At 35.7% G+C, this 20,893-nt stretch overlaps 1 protein-coding gene and 1 pseudogene across 6 annotated transcripts in view; one reads left to right on the top strand and one right to left on the bottom strand.

The window, feature by feature from the left end:
* PTPN12 (protein tyrosine phosphatase non-receptor type 12) overlaps positions 1-20,893 on the top strand; it is a 103,333-nt gene that overhangs the window by 41,862 nt on the left and 40,578 nt on the right. For 2 of the 6 annotated variants that reach the window (XM_086696843.1, XM_086696844.1), the window contains exons 3-7: positions 11,778-11,854; positions 14,598-14,693; positions 16,006-16,044; positions 16,905-16,976; positions 20,737-20,796. In XM_086696843.1, coding sequence (XP_086552969.1) covers positions 11,778-11,854; positions 14,598-14,693; positions 16,006-16,044; positions 16,905-16,976; positions 20,737-20,796 — 344 coding nt within the window. Of the gene's footprint in view, positions 1-7,816; positions 8,096-9,390; positions 10,179-10,218; positions 10,320-11,777; positions 11,855-14,597; positions 14,694-16,005; positions 16,045-16,904; positions 16,977-20,736; positions 20,797-20,893 lie in introns of those variants that run through there. The other 4 variants (XM_086696847.1, XM_086696849.1, XM_086696848.1 and 1 more) reach the window with 4 other exon arrangements.
* Positions 4,135-5,249, bottom strand: LOC112866921 (transcription factor BTF3 pseudogene; annotated as a pseudogene).

Genomic DNA, 20,893 nt, shown 5'->3' with positions numbered 1-20,893 from the left:
TCCCTCAACTCTAATTCATTGTTTTCTCCAGCCTTATTGAGATATACTTGAAAAATTTGTTTTTGTTTTTTTTTAAGCTTGTTCTCTCTAAAATGTCTTTGAAAAAATTTCCAGTGATTTTCTTCATGCTGGATTTGGTGACTTTCTTCAGTGTTTACCCCTTTCTGTTAACTATTTTGATGCCATTGACTAGTCCCTATTTCTGAAATTTTCTTCTTCCGTGATCTCTTTCTTTCAAATGACCTCTTCCCTCTCTTGTCCACTTCCCTCTCTTTCTCACTGTCTTCTTTGCATACATTTAATCCTTCATCTTTTTCTTGTTGTTGTTCAACTGTATTCTCAGCTGTGGGATCTGTGGGTGGCCAGTATTAGCAGAATTACTAAGTGGCAAGTTTACATAGTATAATGGTGAAGAGTTTTGACTCTGAAGTTCAAATCCTGCTTCTACCACTTGCTATTTATATGACTTTGGGGGCGCCTGGGTGGCTCAGTCGGTTTAGCGTCCGACTCTTGGTTTCAACTCAGGTCATGATCTCAGTTTTGTGGGTTTGAGCCCCGCGTCAGACTGCACTGGCAGTGCAAAGCCTGCTTGGGATTCTCTCTCTCTCTCTCTCCTCTCTCTCTGCCCCTCCCCATTCACACTGTCTCTATCTCTCTCAAAATAAATAAACTTCAAAAGAATTTTTAAAATATATGACTTTGGACTCATCCTCTTTGTGCCTTTTTCCCCTGCATCTGCAAAATAGAGATAAAGATTATAATCCTTTTTATGATTATTTTGATCATTAGATAAGTTAATACATGTTAAAATGCTTAGGATTGTACCTAGCACATAGTAACTACTCATTAAGCTTTTTGAAAATACACTGTACTTTCTTACCAGTCTTCCTCAGAATGGTGGATGGTATGGGTTTCTGGATAGTTTTTATTAAGCAGGATAATCTTGAGGTACTCTTTTTTTTTTTTTTCTGTTGAGACAGAGAAAGAGAGTGCGAGCAGGGTAGGGGCAGAGAGAGGGAGAGAGAGAATCCCAAGCTGCCAGCACAGAGCCCAATGCAGGGCACGATCCCATGAACCTTTAGATCATGACCAGAGCCAAAATCCAGAGTCAGACGCTTAACCTGACTGAGCCACCCCAGGTACCCAAATCTCGAGATACTTTTTTTTTTTAAATTTTTAATGTTTGTTTATTTTTGAGAGAGCATGAGCAGGGGAGGGGCAGAGAGAGAGAGGGAGACACAGAATCCAAAGCAAGCTCCAGGTTCTGAGCTGTCAGCACAGAGCCCAACATGGGGCTCGAACCCACGAACCATGAGATCATGACCTGAGCCGAAGTCAGACGTTTAACTGACTGAGCCACTCAGGTACCCCTTGAGATACTCTTAATGTACTCTGGAATTAATGCACATTCTCTCTCTCTCTCTCTTTTTTTAGAGGGATGCTATTTTATTTATTTATTTTTGGGAGAGTGAGCAAGGGGCAGAGAGAGAGGGAGAGAGAATGCAGAGCCTGAAGCAGGGCTCAAGCTCCCTTGAAGCGGGCTCGAGCTCCTGATGTGGGGCTTGAACTCACGAACTGCAAGATCATAGTCTGAGCCGAAATCAGATGCTTAACCAACCGAGCCACCCAGGAGACCCAATGCACATTCTTTTAAAAACACACATTTTCTCTTCTTTCTTTTTCTGTCATCTGGGCAAATGAGTCTTAAACAGCTCTAGGTTTCTATTTTCTTAAGTTATATTTTATTCATTCATTCCACAAAAAAATTTGAGCATATACTATATGCTGGAGATTCAGTAGAAAACAAACTGGCAATAATCCCTGCCCTTGTGGTGTTTATATTCTAGTTAAGGTAATGTACAGTGAATACAAATAACATACATGATCTGTCATATGGTGATTAGTGGTATTGAGGATAATACAGTGGGGATTAGGCATGTAGAGAAAACTGAGAATAGAAAGCTTTACAATTTTAAATAGAGGTAGCAGGGGAAGTTCACTGGTGTGCTTCTAAATTGCCCCTCTAAAAAATAGAAACCCTAATTTGTATTGTCAGTTTCTGTAGTAAATGTATTATTTGCCATAATCACAAAACTTTGAGGTGTAGGTATTATGTGCCACTTTGCAGATGGGAAACCGAGACATAGATTAAATAGCTTGTGACACAGCTAACAGAGTCAATGAGAATTTATATTCAGAGCACTGGTTCTCCACTAGGGTGATTTTGCCCCTAAAAGAGACATTTAGCAAGTCTGGAAACATTTTGGTTGTCACAACTGGGATACGGAATGGGCATGCTGCTACTGGCATCTAGTGGGTAGAGGCTAAGGATGCTCCTGCATCCTATATAACACAGAGGCTACACCCTCTCCACAGCAAAGAATTATTCAAGGCCAAAATGTCAGGGGTGCTGAGGTTGAGACACCTTGCTCTGGATCCTGAGCTCTTATTCATTGTGCTATATAGTCAAACTAGCAGTGTCTTTTTTTCCTTTTAAATTATTGAGGGATTGATAAGTCAGTTTCCAATAAATTTCTAGTCATTTTAATTTGGAAAATGTTATTAAAAGCAATTGTACTTAGAGATGTATATTTACTTGCTGTCATAAAAATAATGTAAGTTGTCAATTTCCTTTGTATGTTTAGCATGTTCAGTGTTTGGATACCAGTATTTTTTTAAATAGCTTTATTGAGGTATAATTTACATACCATAAAATTTACCCACTTTAAATATGCAATTCAGTTATTTTTAGTAAATTTATAGAGTCATCAACATAGTAAAGTTTTAGAGCATTTCCATCAACCTAAAATAATCATTTAGGCCATTTTTCAGTCTTTAGCCCCAGGCCACCACCAATGCTTTCTGTCTCTAGATTTTCCTAAGCATGTTTTTGAGATTCATCTGTGTTGTAGCATATATGAGTTCATTCCTTTTTAGTCAGTAATATTTCATTGTATGGGTATATCACATATTGTTTATCCATTCACCAGTTGATGAACATTATGAATAATCCTACCATGAACATTTCCATACAAATCTTTGTGTGGACACATGGCTCTCTTTCTTTTGGGTAGATACCTAGGAATGGAATTTCTAGATCTATGGCAGCTTATGTTTAACTTTATAAGAAACTGCTAAACTGTTTAAAGTATCTGTGTACCATTTTATTTTCCCACCAGCAATATATGAGCATTCCAGTTTCTCCACATTCCTTTTTATTGTCAGTCTTTTTGATTAGTTATTCTAGTTGGGTGTGTAGAGGTATCTCATTGTGGTTCTGACTTGCATTTCCCTAATGACTAACTGAACATCTTTTCATGTTCTATTAGCCACTAATATATCCTCTGATGAAAAGTCTTTTCAAATCATTTGTCCTTTTGTTAGATTTGATTTTATTTTCTTGAGTTGTTTCAGTTCTTTAGCTGTTGTTCTAAATACAGGTCTTTATTCATTTTTCCCCCAGTTTATGGCTTGTCTTTTCATTTTCTTAAGGTGTCTTTTAAGGTATGCAAGCCTTTAATTTTGATGAAGTCCAACCTATCAGTTTTATGGATCATGCTTTTGATACTCTGAGTAAGAATTCTGCTTAAGTCAAGGTCACAAAGATTTTCTTTGTTTTTAAAAATTTTTCTTCTAGAAGTATTGTAGCTTTAGCTTTAACATTCAGGTCTATAATCCATTTTCAGTTAATCATCTGAAATAATCTGTGTATGTAAGATTGTTCTTGTACCAATTGTTGAAAAAGATTATCTTCTTCTCCACTGAATTGCCTTGGTATCTTTGTTGGAAATCACTGGAGCATAAATACAAGGTTTTTTTTTTTCCTGGACCCTTAATTCTACTACATGGTTTCCCTTTTTCATTTTCTTTCTTTCTTTCTTTCTTTCTTTCTTTCTTTCTTTCTTTCTTTCTTTCTTTCTTTCTTTCTTTTACAGTAGGTAAAGAACTTTATTAACCTTGTTTCAAACTTTATTTCCAGGCTTCTTCAGCTTAATTAGCTGCAAAGAATGAATTGTGTATAAGCAAAAACTGAAAAGAGCTGTAGTGTCCAAGGGGCCTGGGCTTAAAAATATTACAGATCTAGATTTTATCAGCTCTGTGAACACAATTTTAAAAGGCAGTCATAATATAAAATACCAGCTCCCAGTAACTTCTTCAAGTTTTATCTTCTTCAGAAGTTGACTCAATCCAGTCTGCTTCATTCTTGGAAGCTTCATCAAAATTCTCCACAAGATCTGGAACCTCATCATCATCATCGTCTCCGGTAGCAAGCAGTGGTTTCCCATCCACGGATTGTTTGGGCAGAACTTCAGCCAGTCTCCCTAAACTAGTCAGACTGTCTGCACCAAGTTGTTTTAAGATAGTAGCATTTCTGTCAGCTGCTTTGTCTCAGTATGGCTTGTAATGGTGAAAGTGTTTGCTGCCAGAGATGCCTGAACTTGAGGGTTGTTAAAGTGGATCATTCTTCCTTGGTTTGTGAACATAGCCACTTCTTCAGTACCAGAGATATTTTTTACCTCTAATTTCTTTAAGGAGAACTGAAATTTTTATCATCTGCTGTAGTCATTCTATGAACTACCTTCTTTCAGCAAGCAGTTCCTTTCCCACCAATGTGCACTTGTGCTTGCAGTTTGGTGAGTTTCTCCTGATTCATGATAGTTTCTTTAACCTTGTTGGAGCAGAAATGGTACTGCGCAGGTGACTAGGATTGGTGCTCAGGGGGTTGCAGGCAGACCAGCTGAGATCAGGTGCACACACACCTACAGTGTCTTATTTTTAAGCCAGTGTCATACTGTCTTCATTACAGTAGCTTTGTGTAGTAAGTTTTAAAAGCAAGAAGTCCTCTAGCCATGTTCTTACTTTTTAAAATTTGTTTGGTTCTTTTTTAGTTCTTACATATAAATTGTAAGATCAGCTTGTCAATTTCTGCAAAAAATCCTAATAGGCTTTTGATAAGGGTTGCATTGAATCTGTAGAGCACTTTGGGGGGAGAATTGCCATTTTAAACCATAATGATTCTTCCAATCTATGAACATGAAATTTCTCTCTCCATTTATTTAGATCTTTAATTTCTCTCCGCAATGTTTTACGGTTTTCAGTGTATAAGTCTTGTATTTACTCTTTAAATTCTTCTATCTGAATGAAATATTTTCAAGTTCTTTATTATTAGCACATAGAAATCTAGTTTCTATTCATGTATTAATTTTTTTTAATCCAATGATCTTCCTGAGCTCATTTATTAGTTTAGTAATTTTTGTGGATCCTTTAGGATTTTTCACATACTGAGTCATTTTATCTGCAAATAATGACAGTTTTACTACTTCCTTTCTTATCTGAATGTGTCTTTTGCTTTATTTTATTAGTTAGAACCTCTAATACAATGTTGACTTGAAGTGGGAAGAGCAGACATTTTTGCCTGTGATCCATTAAAAGTAGTATCATTATTGTCCAAAGTTTATGTAGGTTTTTCTGGAGCTGTCTTGGAGATTTGGTTTATTTTATACTAGAATACTGAGGCCAGGGACGCCTGGGTGGCTCAGTCGGTTGGGCGTCCGACTTCAGCTCAGGTCATGATCTCGCGGTCCGTGAGTTCGAGCCCCGCATCGGGGTCTGTGCTGACAGCTCAGAGCCTGGAGCCTGTTTCAGATTCTGTGTCTCCCTCTCTCTCTGACCTTCCCCCATTCATGCTCTGTCTCTCTCTGTCTCAAAAATGAATAAACGTTAAAAAAAAATACTGAGGCCAATTTCAGAGTTAAGAAATATCTAGATACTCTTGTGTCAAGAATGATCTGTGCTTTGTCTGCTGAGAGGGCTAAAACCGAGCTGCTAGCTGTTTTTACAAGTAATGGATCAGTGTACTATGTGTATTGTAATGTTAATTATTAAGATTATTTTTTTTCTCCTGAGACATAATATTTAGCCAGTGGGAAATTTCAGTTTCTTTGGAGGTAACAATATTCAAATACTTTTCTTTTTGTTGCCACAGGTTGTTGATGTTTGTTTGACCAAAAAAAAAAAAAAAAAAAAAAAAAAGTTGCTGCTTGAAGAGTCTCCTGTGTGGCCAATCTTGGTTTTATCTGTTTGGAATTGGATTGTTGGGAGATTGTAGTGACAGTCAGCAAAAAACAAAACAAAACAAAACAAAAACATGGAGAAGATTGCTTGTTTTCATTTCTTTAATATTCTTTAAGTTCTATATATGTTTATACTTACTAGGAGCACCAGTGAAGAATTGAAGCACCAATGTGATGACATGTTATCTAACCAACCTAATGTTGATTTTTTTTTTTTTAACGTTTATTCACTTTTTGATAGATACAGAGCATGTGTGGGGGAGGGGCAGAGAGAGAGGGAGACACAGAATCTGAAGCAAGCTCCAGGCTCTGAACTGACAGCACAGAGCCCGATGCGGGGCTCGAACTCACGGACCGTGAGATCATGACCTGAGCCGAAGTTGGGCACTCAACTGACTGAGCCACCCAGGAGCCCCTGTTGATTTTTAAAATTGGCAGTAATATCCTATGATTATGTAGTATAAAGCACTGACTACAAAATTTGCTTGTGCTCTAGACTAAGCCATTTTTCTGCCCCATCTTGAACTTACTGAGTCAAACTTACTGAAGAATATGGTACTTAGAAATTTTGTATTTTAATTAACTTTCCCTAGCCCCTAAATGTTATATGACTAGAGATAGATGAAGTAAGTTTGGCAAAGTGTTGAGATTATTTGTTTGTTTGTTTCTTAAGTTGATTTTATTTTGAGAGAGCGGGAGGGGCACCGAAAGAGAGGGAGAGAGAGAAAGAAGCCCAAGAAGGCTTTGCACTGTTAGCACAGAGTCCGATGTGGGGCTCAAACTCACGAACTGTGAGATCATGACCTGAGGCAAAATCAGTAGTTGGACACTTGACTGAGCCACCCAGGCGTGCCAAGTGTTGAAATTATTTAATATTACACTGTGTGTTAACTAACTGGAATTTAAGTAAAAACTTTAAAAAATGTTGAAATTATTAATAATTTCTTAATTACTTGGTAATTGCTATATGGGGATTCATTATACCATTATTTTTCTGTATATGCATAAAGTTTTCCATTATAGAATATCTAAAAAAAATTACCAGCTTGCATGTAGCAGCCTGAAACCAGTTTTGACTGTTATTTGGGAGCCACTGTTGTCATTTGGATTCACAATCCCCAGACACATATACAGGGGATCCAGTGGTAAACCAATTATTGTAAATCCTATGTTTGAGATACTTTGACTAGAGGCTAATATGCCACATGATTAAGGGTAATTAATTGGGACCCCTCATTACTGGCAGACATGGGGAGAGGAAGTGTTGTGTAGTTACTTAACTGTCATTATCCAAACTACTGAATATTTATCAGAACATCAAGTGAAATGATAAACATATTCTCTTTCCTGGAATCATAGAAAAGAGAGAAATAATTTGAATTGGAGGCTATGTCTTTCTTAGATATCTCTTCCTACAGATTTACAAAGATTTCACCAAAAACTAATAAACTCAGCAGAACTGGGCTTTTAGTACTGATAGATAAAATTTGAGTCATTGACAAAGTAGTTATTCATTAGCTGACTTTTAAGAGTTTTGTTAAGGAGTCTTATTCATATCTTATTACCATTTTTGTATTCGTCATTTTGTATTTTAATTGCCTTTAATATTCATTGTCTCTGGATTAGGAAGGACTGTAATGTGATGGTGGCATTTTACATATTACATGTTGTGGTTCTTTCTAATCTAGAGACTCATGAATATTAGGCATTCCTACTACTTTAGGATTTCATAGGCTCAAAGTATCTCCCCCCAAATATTTATTGCTACAAACAGAAAGATATTAACTTCATAGTGGAGACAACCAGGTGACACCTATTAACCAAGTAACCAAGGTTGACATCACAAGTAATAGGACATTGACATCATAAACCCCTTGGTGTGTCTTCTCACTGAGGACACATTGTTCTCTGGTGTTCTTACCAAAATGCAAAACCTCATTCCAAACATATGAAAAAAATTAAAGGAACTATTATAGATTGGAAGAAACTAAGGAGAAGTAACAACTAAATGTGGGATCCTAGTAAGAAAAAAATTGTTTTTAGTTGGTGAAATTTGTATGCAGTCTGTTGTTTAATTACTAGTTGTGTGACAATGTTAATTTTCTAATTTTGATAACTGATAGTTATGTAAGATATTAACATTAAGGGAAGCTGAGCGAGGGATATAGGAATTTTCTCTACTATTTTTGCGATTTTTCTTTAATTCTAAAATTAGTTCTAAATAAAAAGGGTGCTGTTTGCTTGTTTTTTTTAAAAGAGAGAATGTGAGCTGGGGTAAGGGGCAGAAGGAGGGAGAGAGAGAGAGGGAGAGAGAATCTTAAGCAGGCTCCATGCTCAATGCAGAGCCCAGTGTAGAGCTCGAAGCAGAGCTTGATCCCACAACCTTGGGATCATGACTTGAGCTGAAAACAAGAGTCAGACTTTCAACAGACTGAGTCACCCAGGCGCCTCTAAATAAAGAGTTTTTAAGAATCAACACAAACTAGAACAAAACTATTTGCACTACATGTACTAAAGACCAATTTTTCATATACATCAGTAGGAAAACATAGACATAGATAAAAATGTGCAGAGGATATAAACAAGAATTTATGGTAAAAGAAATATAACCAATAACTGTATGAAAATGTACAACCATTTGCATAGTTCAAGAAATACAAGTCTGAGTTTTTTACTTTTTAGAAGTTAACTATTAAAAGGTATAATATCCTGTCACTCTCACATATAGCATCTGAATTGTCTAAGTCTGTATATACCTTTTAGAAGATAAGTTTTTTTCTTCTGTTAGAAACTTACCCTATACCACTTATAGCAGTGAGTTCATTGTGGTAGTGTTTCTAATAGGAAAAAATGGCCCACCAGTAGTATAGCTGGTTAAATAATGAGATATCTATTTATAATGGATTTCATATAACATTGAGCAAGATAGATCTGTATTAGCTCTGGGAAGAGTTCCAGGTTATACAATTAACTGAAAAGTGAGATACAGAACATGTATATGTTATGAACGCATTTGCATAGTTTTTCTAAGTATGTAGGTATATGCATAAAAATTACTTTTGGAAGGAAAAAAGAACCTTAGAAGTGTCTTTGTTGGGAAGGAGAGACCTGGACTTTATGGATGGGGGAAGGAGAGACCTGGACTTTATGGATGGGGGATAATTTATTTTATACTTTTTTCTTAAATCTCATTTTAAAAAATCAGATACATATTTTATTTAAAAAATAAAATTGCAGCACAAAAACAAACAGATCACTGGAACAGAATACAGAACCTACAAAAGGACCCACAAATGTATGGCCAACTAATCTTTGACAAAGCAGGAAAGAATATCCAATGGAATAAGACAATCTCTTCAGCAAATGGTGCTGGGAAAACTGGACAGCAACATGCAGAAAAATTAACTGGATCACTTTCTTACACCAAATACAAAAATACACTCAAAATGGATGAAAGACCTAAACCTAAGACAGGAAGCTATCAAAATCCTAGAGGAGAGAAAGCAGGCAAAAACCTCTTTGACCTTGGCCACAGCATCTTCTTACTCAACATGTCTCTGGAGATCAGGGAAACCAAAGTAAAAATGAACTACTGGGACCTCATCACAATAAAGAGCTTCTGCACAGTGAAGGAAACAATCAACAAAACTAAAAGGCAACCAATGGAATGGGAGAAAGTATTTGCAAACAACATATCAGATAAAGGGTTGGTATCCAAAATTTATAAAGAACTTATCAAACTCAACACCCAAAAAACAAACAATCCAGTGAAGAAATGGGCAAAAGACATGAACAGACACTTCTCCGAAGAAGACATCTAGATGGCCAACTGACACATGATAAAATGCTCAACATCCCTCATCATCTGGGAAATTTAAATCAAACCACAGTGAGATACAACCTCACACCCATCAGAATGACTAACATTAACAACTCAGGCAACAACAGATGTTGGCGAGGATGTGGAGAAAGAGGATCTCTTAGGATCTCTTTTGCATTGCTGGTGGGAATGCAAGCTGGTGTAGCCACTCTGGAAAACAGTATGGAGGGTCCTCAAACAATTAAAAATAGAACTACCCTATGACCTAGCAATTGCACTACTAGGTATTTATCCAAGGGATTATAGGTGTGCTGTTTCAAAGGCGCACATGCACCCCAATGTTTATAGCAGCGCTATTAACAATAGCCAAAGTATGAAAGAACCCAAATGTTCATCGATGGATGAATGGATAAAGAAGATGTGGGGTGTATGTGTGTGTGTGTATGTATATATATATATATATATATATATATATATATATATATATGTATGTATGTATATATACAATGGAGTGTGACTCAGTGATCAAAAAGAATGAAATCTTGCCATTTGCAACTATGTGGATAGAACTGGAGGGTATTATGCTAAGTGAAATTAGAGAAGGACAAAAACTATATGACTTCATTCATATTAGGACTTTAAGACAGAACAGATGAACATAAAGGAAGGGAAGCAAAAATAATATAAAAAAAGGGAGGGGGACAAAACAAAAGACTCTTAAATATAGAGAGCAAACAGGGTTGCTGGAAAGATTGTGGGAGGGGGATGGGCTAAATGGGTAAGGGGCTTAAAAAATCTACTCCTGAAATCTTTGTTGCACCATGTGCTAACTTGTATGTAAATTATGAAAAATAAATAATTTATTAGATAAAAAAATAAAATTGCAGGGGCACCTAGGTAGCTCAGTCGAGCGTCTGACTCTTGATTTCAGCTCAGGTCATGATCCCAGTGTTGTGGGATTGAGCCCCGTGTCTAGCTCGGCAGAGTGTGGAGCCTGCTTTAGATTCTCTCTCTCTCCCTCTGTCCCACTCATAGCGCTCACTCTCTCTCTCTCAAAAATTATAAAAAATAAAATAACAATTTTATAAAAGTAATAAAGTTTATACTTTTGAACTTTATCGTAAACTGTTTTTTACCTTAAGTTGGCATTACTTAATAATATTATTGCCAACTGCATTATTGAACACTTTATTTATTATTTAATTTTTTAAAGATGATTTTATTTTATTTTTGAGAGAGAGAGGGAGGGGTAGAGAGAGGGAGACACAGAATCCAAAGCAGGCTCCAGGCTCTGAGCTGTCAGCACAGAGCCCAATGCTGGGTTTGAACCCACGAACTGTGAGATCATGACCTGAGCTGAAGTCGGATGCTTAACCAACTGAGCCATCCAGGCACCCCTTGAGCACTTTTTATGCATTATCATAATGCATTTATTTATCATAGTTAATTAATTTTTATAATTTCTTGTAAAATATGAAAGCTACATTTCCTAATAAGAGTTTTGGCAAATGAGCTTGTACATCACTGGTTAGTGTTCAGTACCTCATAATGCTTGTTAAAAACTGCAGAGGCTTCACCCTGGGCTCTTGTCTAGCAAATGTGGGATGATGCCCAGGAGTTTGTATTTTAAAAGAGTTCCTGAGATTATTTTGATTACAGCTTTAAAACACAACTTTACATCATCATATTTTTGTTACTATAGACTTATTTTCTATAAATATGATGTTAGAAATTACCCTGCTGGTATCTAGAGTCAATTTTCATTAATTGTTTTTTAAAGACAATATTTTGAATTACTTATTTAATCTTACTTGTGGTTTATTAGAAAACACCTGTCTACCAACAGGACATAATTTATGAAATCCTTTTTCTTTTCCTTGTAGTTGATCACAGCCGAGTTAAGTTGACTTTAAAGACTCCTTCTCAAGATTCAGACTATATCAATGCAAATTTTATTAAGGTATGTATTAACTTCAAATGGTTTTTCTCTGCCCTACTTAATGTCTTCCTGCATAATAGTTTTATAAAAATTTTTTAAATTTCCTAAATACCAAGAGCAAAAAAAAAAGGAAGAAAACGAAGAAAAATAAAATCACACTTTTATGTGATTTCCTTTTTTTTTTAATTTTATTTTTTATTTTTTAAAATTTACATCCAAATTAGTTAGCATATAGTGCAACAATGATTTCAGGAGTAGATTCCTTAGTGCCCCTTACCCATTTAGCCCATCCCCCCTCCCACAGCCCTCCACTAACCCTCAGTTTCTTCTCCATATTTATGAGTCTCTTCTGTTTTGTCCCCCTCCATGTTTTTATATTATTTTTGTTTCCCTTCCCTTATGTTCATCGGTTTTGTCTCTTAAAGTCGTCATACGAGTTAAGTCATATGATTTTTGTTTTCTCTGACTGACTCATTTCACTTAGCGTAATACCCTCCAGTTCCATCCACATAGTTGCAAATGGCAAGATTTCATTCTTTTTGATTGCCGAGTAATACTCCATTGTACGTGTATACACACACCGCATCTTCTTTATCCATTCATCCATCGATGGACATTTGGGCTCTTTCATACTTTGGCATTGTTAATAGCGCTGCTATAAACATTGGGGTGCATGTGTGCCTTTGAAACAGCATACCTATAACCCCTTGGATAAATACCTAGTAGTGTAATTGCTGGGTCGTAGGGTAGTTCTATTTTTAATTGTTTGAGGAACCCCCATACTGTTTTCCAGAGTGGCTGTATCAGCTTGCATTCCCATATGTGATTTCCTTCTAACCTTACTCATAGAGTTAGAGTTTTGCTCAGTTTCATGAAAGTTGAGATGGTTTTCTATTTTGTTTCTTTTTTTACATTTAAAGCTTATAAACAGTTTACTGGTTACTAAATCATCTTCTCCATTGTCCCTTTGACAAAGTTTATGTACACAAATGTACAGAAATGCACATACATGGTTGTTCCCTGTTGTTGAACTATATAGGTTGTTTCCAATTTTTCTTGTTGGTAATATTGCAATGAACATTGTTATTCTTTTGAATCATTTCTTAGGATAAATTATCAGGGCTAGATAGAATTACTGGGTAATACTGATTTAAAATTACAGAATATAAACTTAGATGAAAACCTTTTGGCAACTGTCTCTGTTTCAAGTGGCAATACAAGTGAATATAAGATTAAATACAGTCTTATAAAAATAGAGATGGAGGCAAACCATTAGACTCTTAAATACAGAGAACAAACTGAGGGTTGCTAGTGGAGGATCAGGGTTGGAGGGGATGGACTAAATGGGTGATGGGCATTAAGGAGGGCACTTGTTGGGATTAGCACAGGGTGTTAGGTAAGTGATGAACCACTAAATTCTACTCCTGAAATCATTATTATACTATATGTTAACTAACTTGGATTTAAATAAAATTTAAAAAAGATTAAATACAATCCTTATGTAGAGAACCTTTTTTAGATACTGTTAGGTGAAAAGTAGTCATGTTCATACATAGCTGTCAATAGACCAGTGCAAACTGCTACTTGAGGTGCTTGGGTCATGATCTCACAGTTTGGTGTGTTCATGAGTTTGAGCCCTGTGTTGGGCTCTGTGCTAACAGGGTGGAGCCTGCTTGGAATTCTCTCTCTGCCCCTCCCCCCCCCAAAATAAATAAACTTTAAAAAAATGCAAAATGCTACTTGATTAAATAAAAGACTACTTTGTTCCATTAGCTGTTCTTTGTTTTTGAATGACAGTATAATAATTACTTATTTTATGTTTGGTATTTATAGATATAAAAAATATTTTGTTTATCAAAATATTATGGTGGTACGAGGTATATGGTAATATTAATATTACCTGTGTCAACAATAAACTGTCATGGGTTAAAATAAAAACTTTTTTCCCCCCAAAAAATTAGTTTTATTAAAATTATGGCAAAACCCAAAACTAATCTGTAGGTGGTTTGCTGTTCAGATGTTGTTATGTTGATACTGTTTTGTAAGGACATTTGTTAAAAGTTCTAGCTTTTCAGGGCCCCTGGCTGGCTCAGTCGGTGGAGCATCTGACTCTTGATCTCAGGGTTGTAAGTTCAACCCCATGTTGAGTGTAGAGGTTACTTAAATATAAAATATTTAAAAACAAAAAAAGTTGTAGTTTTTAATTCCACTTAGTAACACTGATTTATCGTGTGATTCAACTATGTGCTGCTTTAGTATTTTAGTCCACTGTTTTATTTGGTATATTCCCAGGTTTGTTGTTAGATATATATATAATAGGCACACAATAAATCTTTTAAATTGAGTAGATAATTGAAGGTATCTATGGACGAATCTGGCTAAGAAGGAACTATTAGGTAGTTTTACTCTTGTTTTTAGCATCAAAGCATGCTTTTTATGTTTCTGTACAGTTAGCTTTATGGACTATGTATTGGGGTATTAGGCACTTTTTGAAGAGACAGGTAAATAATAATTTGTAAATTAGCATAAAGCAGTTTAATTATTAATTCTGTGTGCCAGGTCTAATACATACACAAAAATAGTACTTCACAAAAAGCTGAAATGAATTGAATATATTTTGTCATGCTTTTATGTGCTAAAATTATTTGGAAATACTTCCAGTGAAAAGAGGAGTATTACTAAGAAAATTTAAACATTAAAATTTAGGTAAGGAAATATTTTTGGTAACTATAATAAATATGAAATTTACTTTTAACCATTTTAGGGTGTTTATGGGCCAAAAGCGTATGTGGCAACCCAAGGACCGTTAGCAAATACAGTAATAGATTTTTGGAGGATGATATGGGAGTACAATGTTGTAGTAAGTAATTTATTTTTCATAATCTATTTTGAGAAGTATTACATGTAATGACATAAGATGTTTTACTGAATATGGAATGAGAAGACCTTCTAGCCATAATGATATGTTACTTATTGCTAATGTTTACTAAAAAGACAGAAACTGAAGTCTAGGATGTCTCATTCAACACTGACAAGTTAGTCAAAATATTTTAAGAGAGTGTGATAATACTTTGTTTTCTAAAGTCAGCAACTAACAAGACAGCTACCAACTAAGATGATTTATATAGATGGATAGAGGGATAGCTGTGTGATAGAATGAATACGGTGAAATGTTAATGGTAGACTATAGATGGTGGCTATACAGTATTTACCGTAAAATTATTTCAACTTCGCTATATGTTTGAAACATTGTCAAATGTTGGGATGGGGAAGCAAATCCAATAACATTTATGTTTAAAGACAGTATTAAATGCATTAAACCTTCAGATAATTTTATGAACTATATTTAAAATATTTCATGGTGCTTTTTGGTTGGGTAAGTAAATACCCTAAAAGTGATATTTTAATATAATTTCAAGTCAGAGGTAGATCTATAAAAGTCCTAAAATTTAATTCATATATAATGCTAATTGAAGCCAATTTAATTTGTTGCTATATAGTTATCCCTTGTTTGGAAGGTGTGATTTTGGGGCGCCTGGGTGGTTCAGTCGGTTAAGCATCTGACTTTGGCTCAGGTCATGATCTCATGGTTTGTGAGTTCAAGCCTCATGTCGGGCATTGTGCTGACAGCTCAGAGCCTGGAGCCTGCTTCAGATTCTGAGTCTCCTTCTCTCTCTGCCCCTCCCCAACTCGTGCTATCTGTCTCTCCTTCTCTCATAAATAAACAAACTTCAAAAAAAAAAAAAAAAAATAGAAGGCGTGATTTTGAACATTGCTTTAATGCCTACTTTTAATGTTAAAACTACTTAATTTTGATGGGTGCCTGGGTGGCTCAGTCAGTTAAATGCCCAACTTCAGCTCAAGTTATGATCTCATGCTCCATGGGTTCAAGCCCCACGTTGGGCTCTGTGCTGACGGCTTAGAGCCTGGAGGCTGCTTCAGATTTGTGTCTCCCTCTCTCTCTGCCCCTCCCCTACTCACGCTCTGTCTCTCTCTCTCAAAGATAAATAAACATTAAAAAAAAAATTTAAAAACCTACTTATTTTGACAGGCCAGGTATAATTTTGTTCAGAATAAAAGGTAATTCTTGGAATTTGTATTTTATTTAAAAAAGTAAAATTGTGTTTAGCTGATACATTCTTCATCTCATCCCATCCCCCACTTCTTTTTAGATCATTGTAATGGCCTGTCGAGAATTTGAGATGGGAAGGGTATGTATACCTGTTAACACTTAAAATAACTGTGGAGTGTCCGTTTCATCATTTCTAGGGATATATGTTCCTGGTCCTTTATTATATTCTAAGTAGTTAAAGTAGATACTTCTTTTTTGTGTTCTGCTATTGGTTTTATTTGATACAAGGAACATAATAATCTCTAAAAGGCACATAAACTTTTTTTTTTTTACAGTTTTACATTTCATTTTATGATACACTTAATAGATACCATATTATTACTTAGTCTTCAGATGTTTAATGGTGTTGTAAGTAGAATATTATTTATGGACTGAAATAGAGACATAATTTAAAACAGGAATAAAATTGAGCAAATGAAAATGAGTTCAATAAAATAATTTTTATTAATTATCATCAGGTTATAGCTTGAATATTCTGATTTCTGTCAGATAATACCACTACATTTTTTTGTTTTTGTTCATACTATCTTCAGAAGAGAACAAAATTCTTAATATGAAGTTTTCAACATTGGTGTTTTTTATACTGTGTCCAAGTGAAATTAGTTTTAAAACCATTGTGATCCCCTCCAGCATCAATTCCAAAGACTTGAATGTTGGAAGTGCTAATATATTTACAGAGAATAAATATTAAGTAAAACTTAAGTGTGGTCTTCTATAATTATGACACATACATCAAACTCAGAAAACAAATTATGTGGTGATTTGAATTTTCCTTATACTAATATGGTACATGAGTTAAAGTAAACTTTTTTTTTAATCTGATGTCAGTTTCTGTGTTTTCTGGGAAGGGCAAGAAGCTGAATAATCGGCACAAAATATTTGTAAAAGTTCAAGAAAAATTCTATCATATGGATTAACTTCTTTTTGTTCGAATAACAGAAAAAATGTGAACGCTACTGGCCTTTGTATGGAGAAGAACCTATAACATTTGCACCATTTAAAATTTCTTGTGTAAGTACCTATTTATATACATATTATTTAATCAGAAATTTGGGATGCTAGACTGAAGAATATAATATGGAATGAACCTAGTTTTACATAAGCCAAGCATTCAGTATTTCCACATAAATCTGTACTTAATTATAATAAATGTTAATAATAATGTTTGTTTTTATACAGCTTTAAATTTAACTTTGAAAATGACTTCATAAATGTGTAATTTCCTAGTAACTTATTATGTTAATTTAGTGTTAGTCTTTGTATATAAGCTGATGATAAGTGTTACATATATAAGAGTAAACAGGGGCGCCTGGGTGGCTCAGTCAGTTAAGCATCTGACTTCTTATCAGGTCATGATCTCACGGTTCATGGGTTCAAGCCCTTTGTCGGGCTCTGGGCTCATAGCTCAGAGCTTGGAGCCTTTTTTGGATTCTGTGTCTCCATCTCTGCCCCTCCCCTGCTCTCTTTGTCTCTCTCTCTCTCTCTCTCTCAAAAATGAACATTAATAAAAAGAGTAAACAGTAACTTAACTGTCCTTTGAATGATCTGTTTTTTTTTTTAACTTTTCAGTTCATTTATTTACTTTGAGAGGGAGAGGGTGTGGGAGCGGCAGAGAGAGGGAGAGAGAGAGAAGCCCAAGTAGACTCCACATGGTCAGCACAGAGCCCAATGTAGGGCTTGAACTCACCAACCAGGAGATCATGACCCTAGCCAAAGCTAAGAGTTGGACGCTTAAGTGACTGAGCCACCAAGGCACCCCTTGAGTGCTCTATTTGAATACTGGTATAAAGGTGGGGCAACTGGCTGGCTCAGTCAGTGAACCACGTCTTAATCTCAGGCTTGTGAGTTCAAGCCCCATGTTGGGTGTAGAGATTACTTAAAAGTAAGATCTTAAAGAGAAAAAAGAAAAAATGGTGTAAAGTAGTAGTTTCAAACTGAAATGGGAAGGACGCTTGATGACTGAAGTATAGTTTTGTGTGATAATCTTTCATACGTTCGTTATGCTATCCAGAATTGTTATAATTATATACAAAGATGGGTTTGAGAACTGCTATCCTAGAAGGAAAGATTGATCCTATATGGCACATAATTTATTATGAAACTTAAAACATATACCTAATATGTTAGCTCTGGAAATGAGTTAATAAATTCAAGTTCTAAAACACAGCAGAAATCTAAATGAATTTAAAGGAAAAAGAATGAAGGGAAACATTTTTTAAAAAGGAAGTAAAATATACGTGAACTTTAGAATAGAACCAACAATTTGCTTTTTGGTTACACCCAATGGCATCTTTCTTTTTTCAACATTTATTTATTTTTGGGACAGAGAGAGACAGAGCATGAACGGGGGAGGGGCAGAGAGAGAGGGAGACAGAGAATTGGAAACAGGCTCCAGGCTCTGAGCCATCAGCCCAGAGCCTGACGCGGGGCTCGAACTCACGGACTGTGAGATCGTGACCTGGCTGAAGTCGGACGCTTAACCGACTGCACCACCCAGGCGCCCCATCAATGGCATCTTTCTTAATCACCTGAAAGAAATATGTTGTCTTATTTACTCATACTCAAAGACCATGACTGAACATAGATGAGAATTAAATAACTTCCCTGTATTGGTTAGGGTTTCCCAGAGAAATAGAACCAGTAGGATATGCATATATACAGAGAAAAAGATTTATTATATGGAACTGGCTCACAGGATCATGGAAGCTGGCAAGTCCAAAATCTGTAGGGTGGTCAGCCAGGCTGCAGACTCAGGAGAGTTGTGCTTTAGATCTAGTCTGGAGACCAAGAGAGCTAAAAGGTAGGCAAGGCGGAGACCCAGAAGAGCTGATACTCAGTTCTAGTGTAAAGACAGTCTGCTGTAGAACTGAAGAGCAATCCTTGCCCATGAAAGTAGGTTAGTGGAGAATTTCACTTGGGCGAGGTTGGTCTTTTTGTTCTGTTCAGGCCCTAACTGGATGGAGGGCCACCCATACATACTATAGAGGGCAGTCTGCTTTACTCAGAGTCCACTCAGAGTAGAAATGTTAATCTCACCCAAAGACACTTTTACAGGAACACAAGGAATAATGTTTGACCAAACATCTAGGCGCTCTGTGACCCAGCCACATTGACACATGGAATTAACTGTTACATTCTCCAACTGAGAATTGCTGGTTTGTAACTATGTTTTCCATGGTTAAGTAAAATATAATTTCTGTGATTTTATTTTCACTGGTGAGTTCAAGAAGTCCATGGTTTTATGAATTATTTCTGCTTAATGACTTTTAAATTCCATACAAAGTTTATTGCTTTCTAGGTTGCTGTAGAAAGGACTTGAGGTGTGTGGACAGTCTGCTTTATAAATACAATGCGATTTTTGTAATGTTAACTATAACACATAGTTGAACTGCCTGGATTTAATAAGCAGCCAGTATTCTTAAGTCCTGGTTAGAATTAACTGTTTGTGGGTTAAATATAATTTTAAATCCTACTGCATGTCATGTTATTTGGAGTGGATAAAAACCAATACATACCACATTATGTATTTCTGTGAGAGAACACCTCCCCTGTCGCCAATCTATAAAGTATTCTACAATATTATGCCCCTGAACTGTTCAGGAAATCTATTTTCTGTGCAATGTAGTTGTGTTGAACATTTGTAAGTTTAAATACAATAAGATATCTGTACTAAATGTTACAATTCAAGTGAAAATGTATAGTGCTTAACATTCAACAGCTAAATGAGTTGAAATTTTTGAAGAGTTGGGGATCAAGAATAGTAAACAACATTTAAAATAATGAGTAGAGGAGGGTCTCAGTTAGTTAAACATCCTTCTCCTGATTTTGGCTCAGGTCATGACCTCACAGTTAGTATGTCTGAGCTCCACATTGGGCTCTGCAGTGTCAGCATGGAGCCTGTTTGGGATTCTCTCTCTTCCTCTCTCTGCCCCTCCCCTGCTCGTGCATGCATATTTTCTCTCACTCTCTTGCTCTTTCTCAAAAATAAATAAATAAAAATTAAAAGACTTTACTATAATGAGTAAAGAAACAGATTATAATTTGGAAAACTATGACCTTTTTTGGATGATTTTTCAGAGTGAACGAAATGATAATTTAATCATCTTTTGAATAAGTTTGATTTGATTAGCGATAGCTGGTTTGATTTGTCAATATTGGGATTGATCCATACTGAAGAAGCAAATTTCTTCTTTCAAGATTTCAGATGGAAAGTAATTTGTATGTCTTGTGGTTGTTTCCAGCAACTCAGTACTTGTTATTACTGATGTAAATAAAAATCAAGTTTGTAATTAGAAAGCAAGCTGGTGAAAATAACCATAGTAAGTGACTTGACTTCTTGACAATCAGTTTTTGAGACTGAGAAAAGACAGTATCAGGAGCACTTTTGATTTGGGGATGGGAAAGAGGGTAAAGTGTTGGATCACGGAGGACTAGCTAGGAGGGACTCGGTTGCATGTCGCTGCATGTAACCACTTAGACCAGACGTGGGCACGCTATGCATAGGTCAGTCTAGTCCACTGCCTGTTTTGTAAATAAAGATTTACTAGAATATTGCCTTGCCCATTAATTTACCTGTTTGCCCATCAGAACAGCAAAGTTGAGTAGACAAATCAGTGACTTTTAGAATGGTTGTTTTTGTAATTACTAGATATATCTGGAATTTCAAAGGTTAATTTTATATTGTAGACTTTAAATACGTGGTTTTTGTTTGTTCTGGTGTGTGGATGTTTTGGTTTCAGTGTTCTCACTGACTCACTTTTCCTGTATTTAGGAAGCTGAACAAGCAAGAACAGACTACTTCATTAGGACACTCTTACTTGAATTTCAAAATGTAAGTATTTTCCATTTAGAGACCGTTTCTAAGGAAATTTTTGAAGAGAAGATATATAAATTGCATGCTATCTGGTCTTACATAGTTAACTAAAATA

Source organism: Puma concolor, chromosome A2 (genome assembly GCF_028749965.1).
Source record: "Puma concolor isolate L17-30 chromosome A2, mPumCon1.1.hap2, whole genome shotgun sequence".
NCBI lineage: Eukaryota > Metazoa > Chordata > Mammalia > Carnivora > Felidae > Puma > Puma concolor.
The sequence above is the reverse complement of the archived record's forward strand: the minus strand, read 5'-3'. Positions and strand labels throughout refer to the sequence as shown.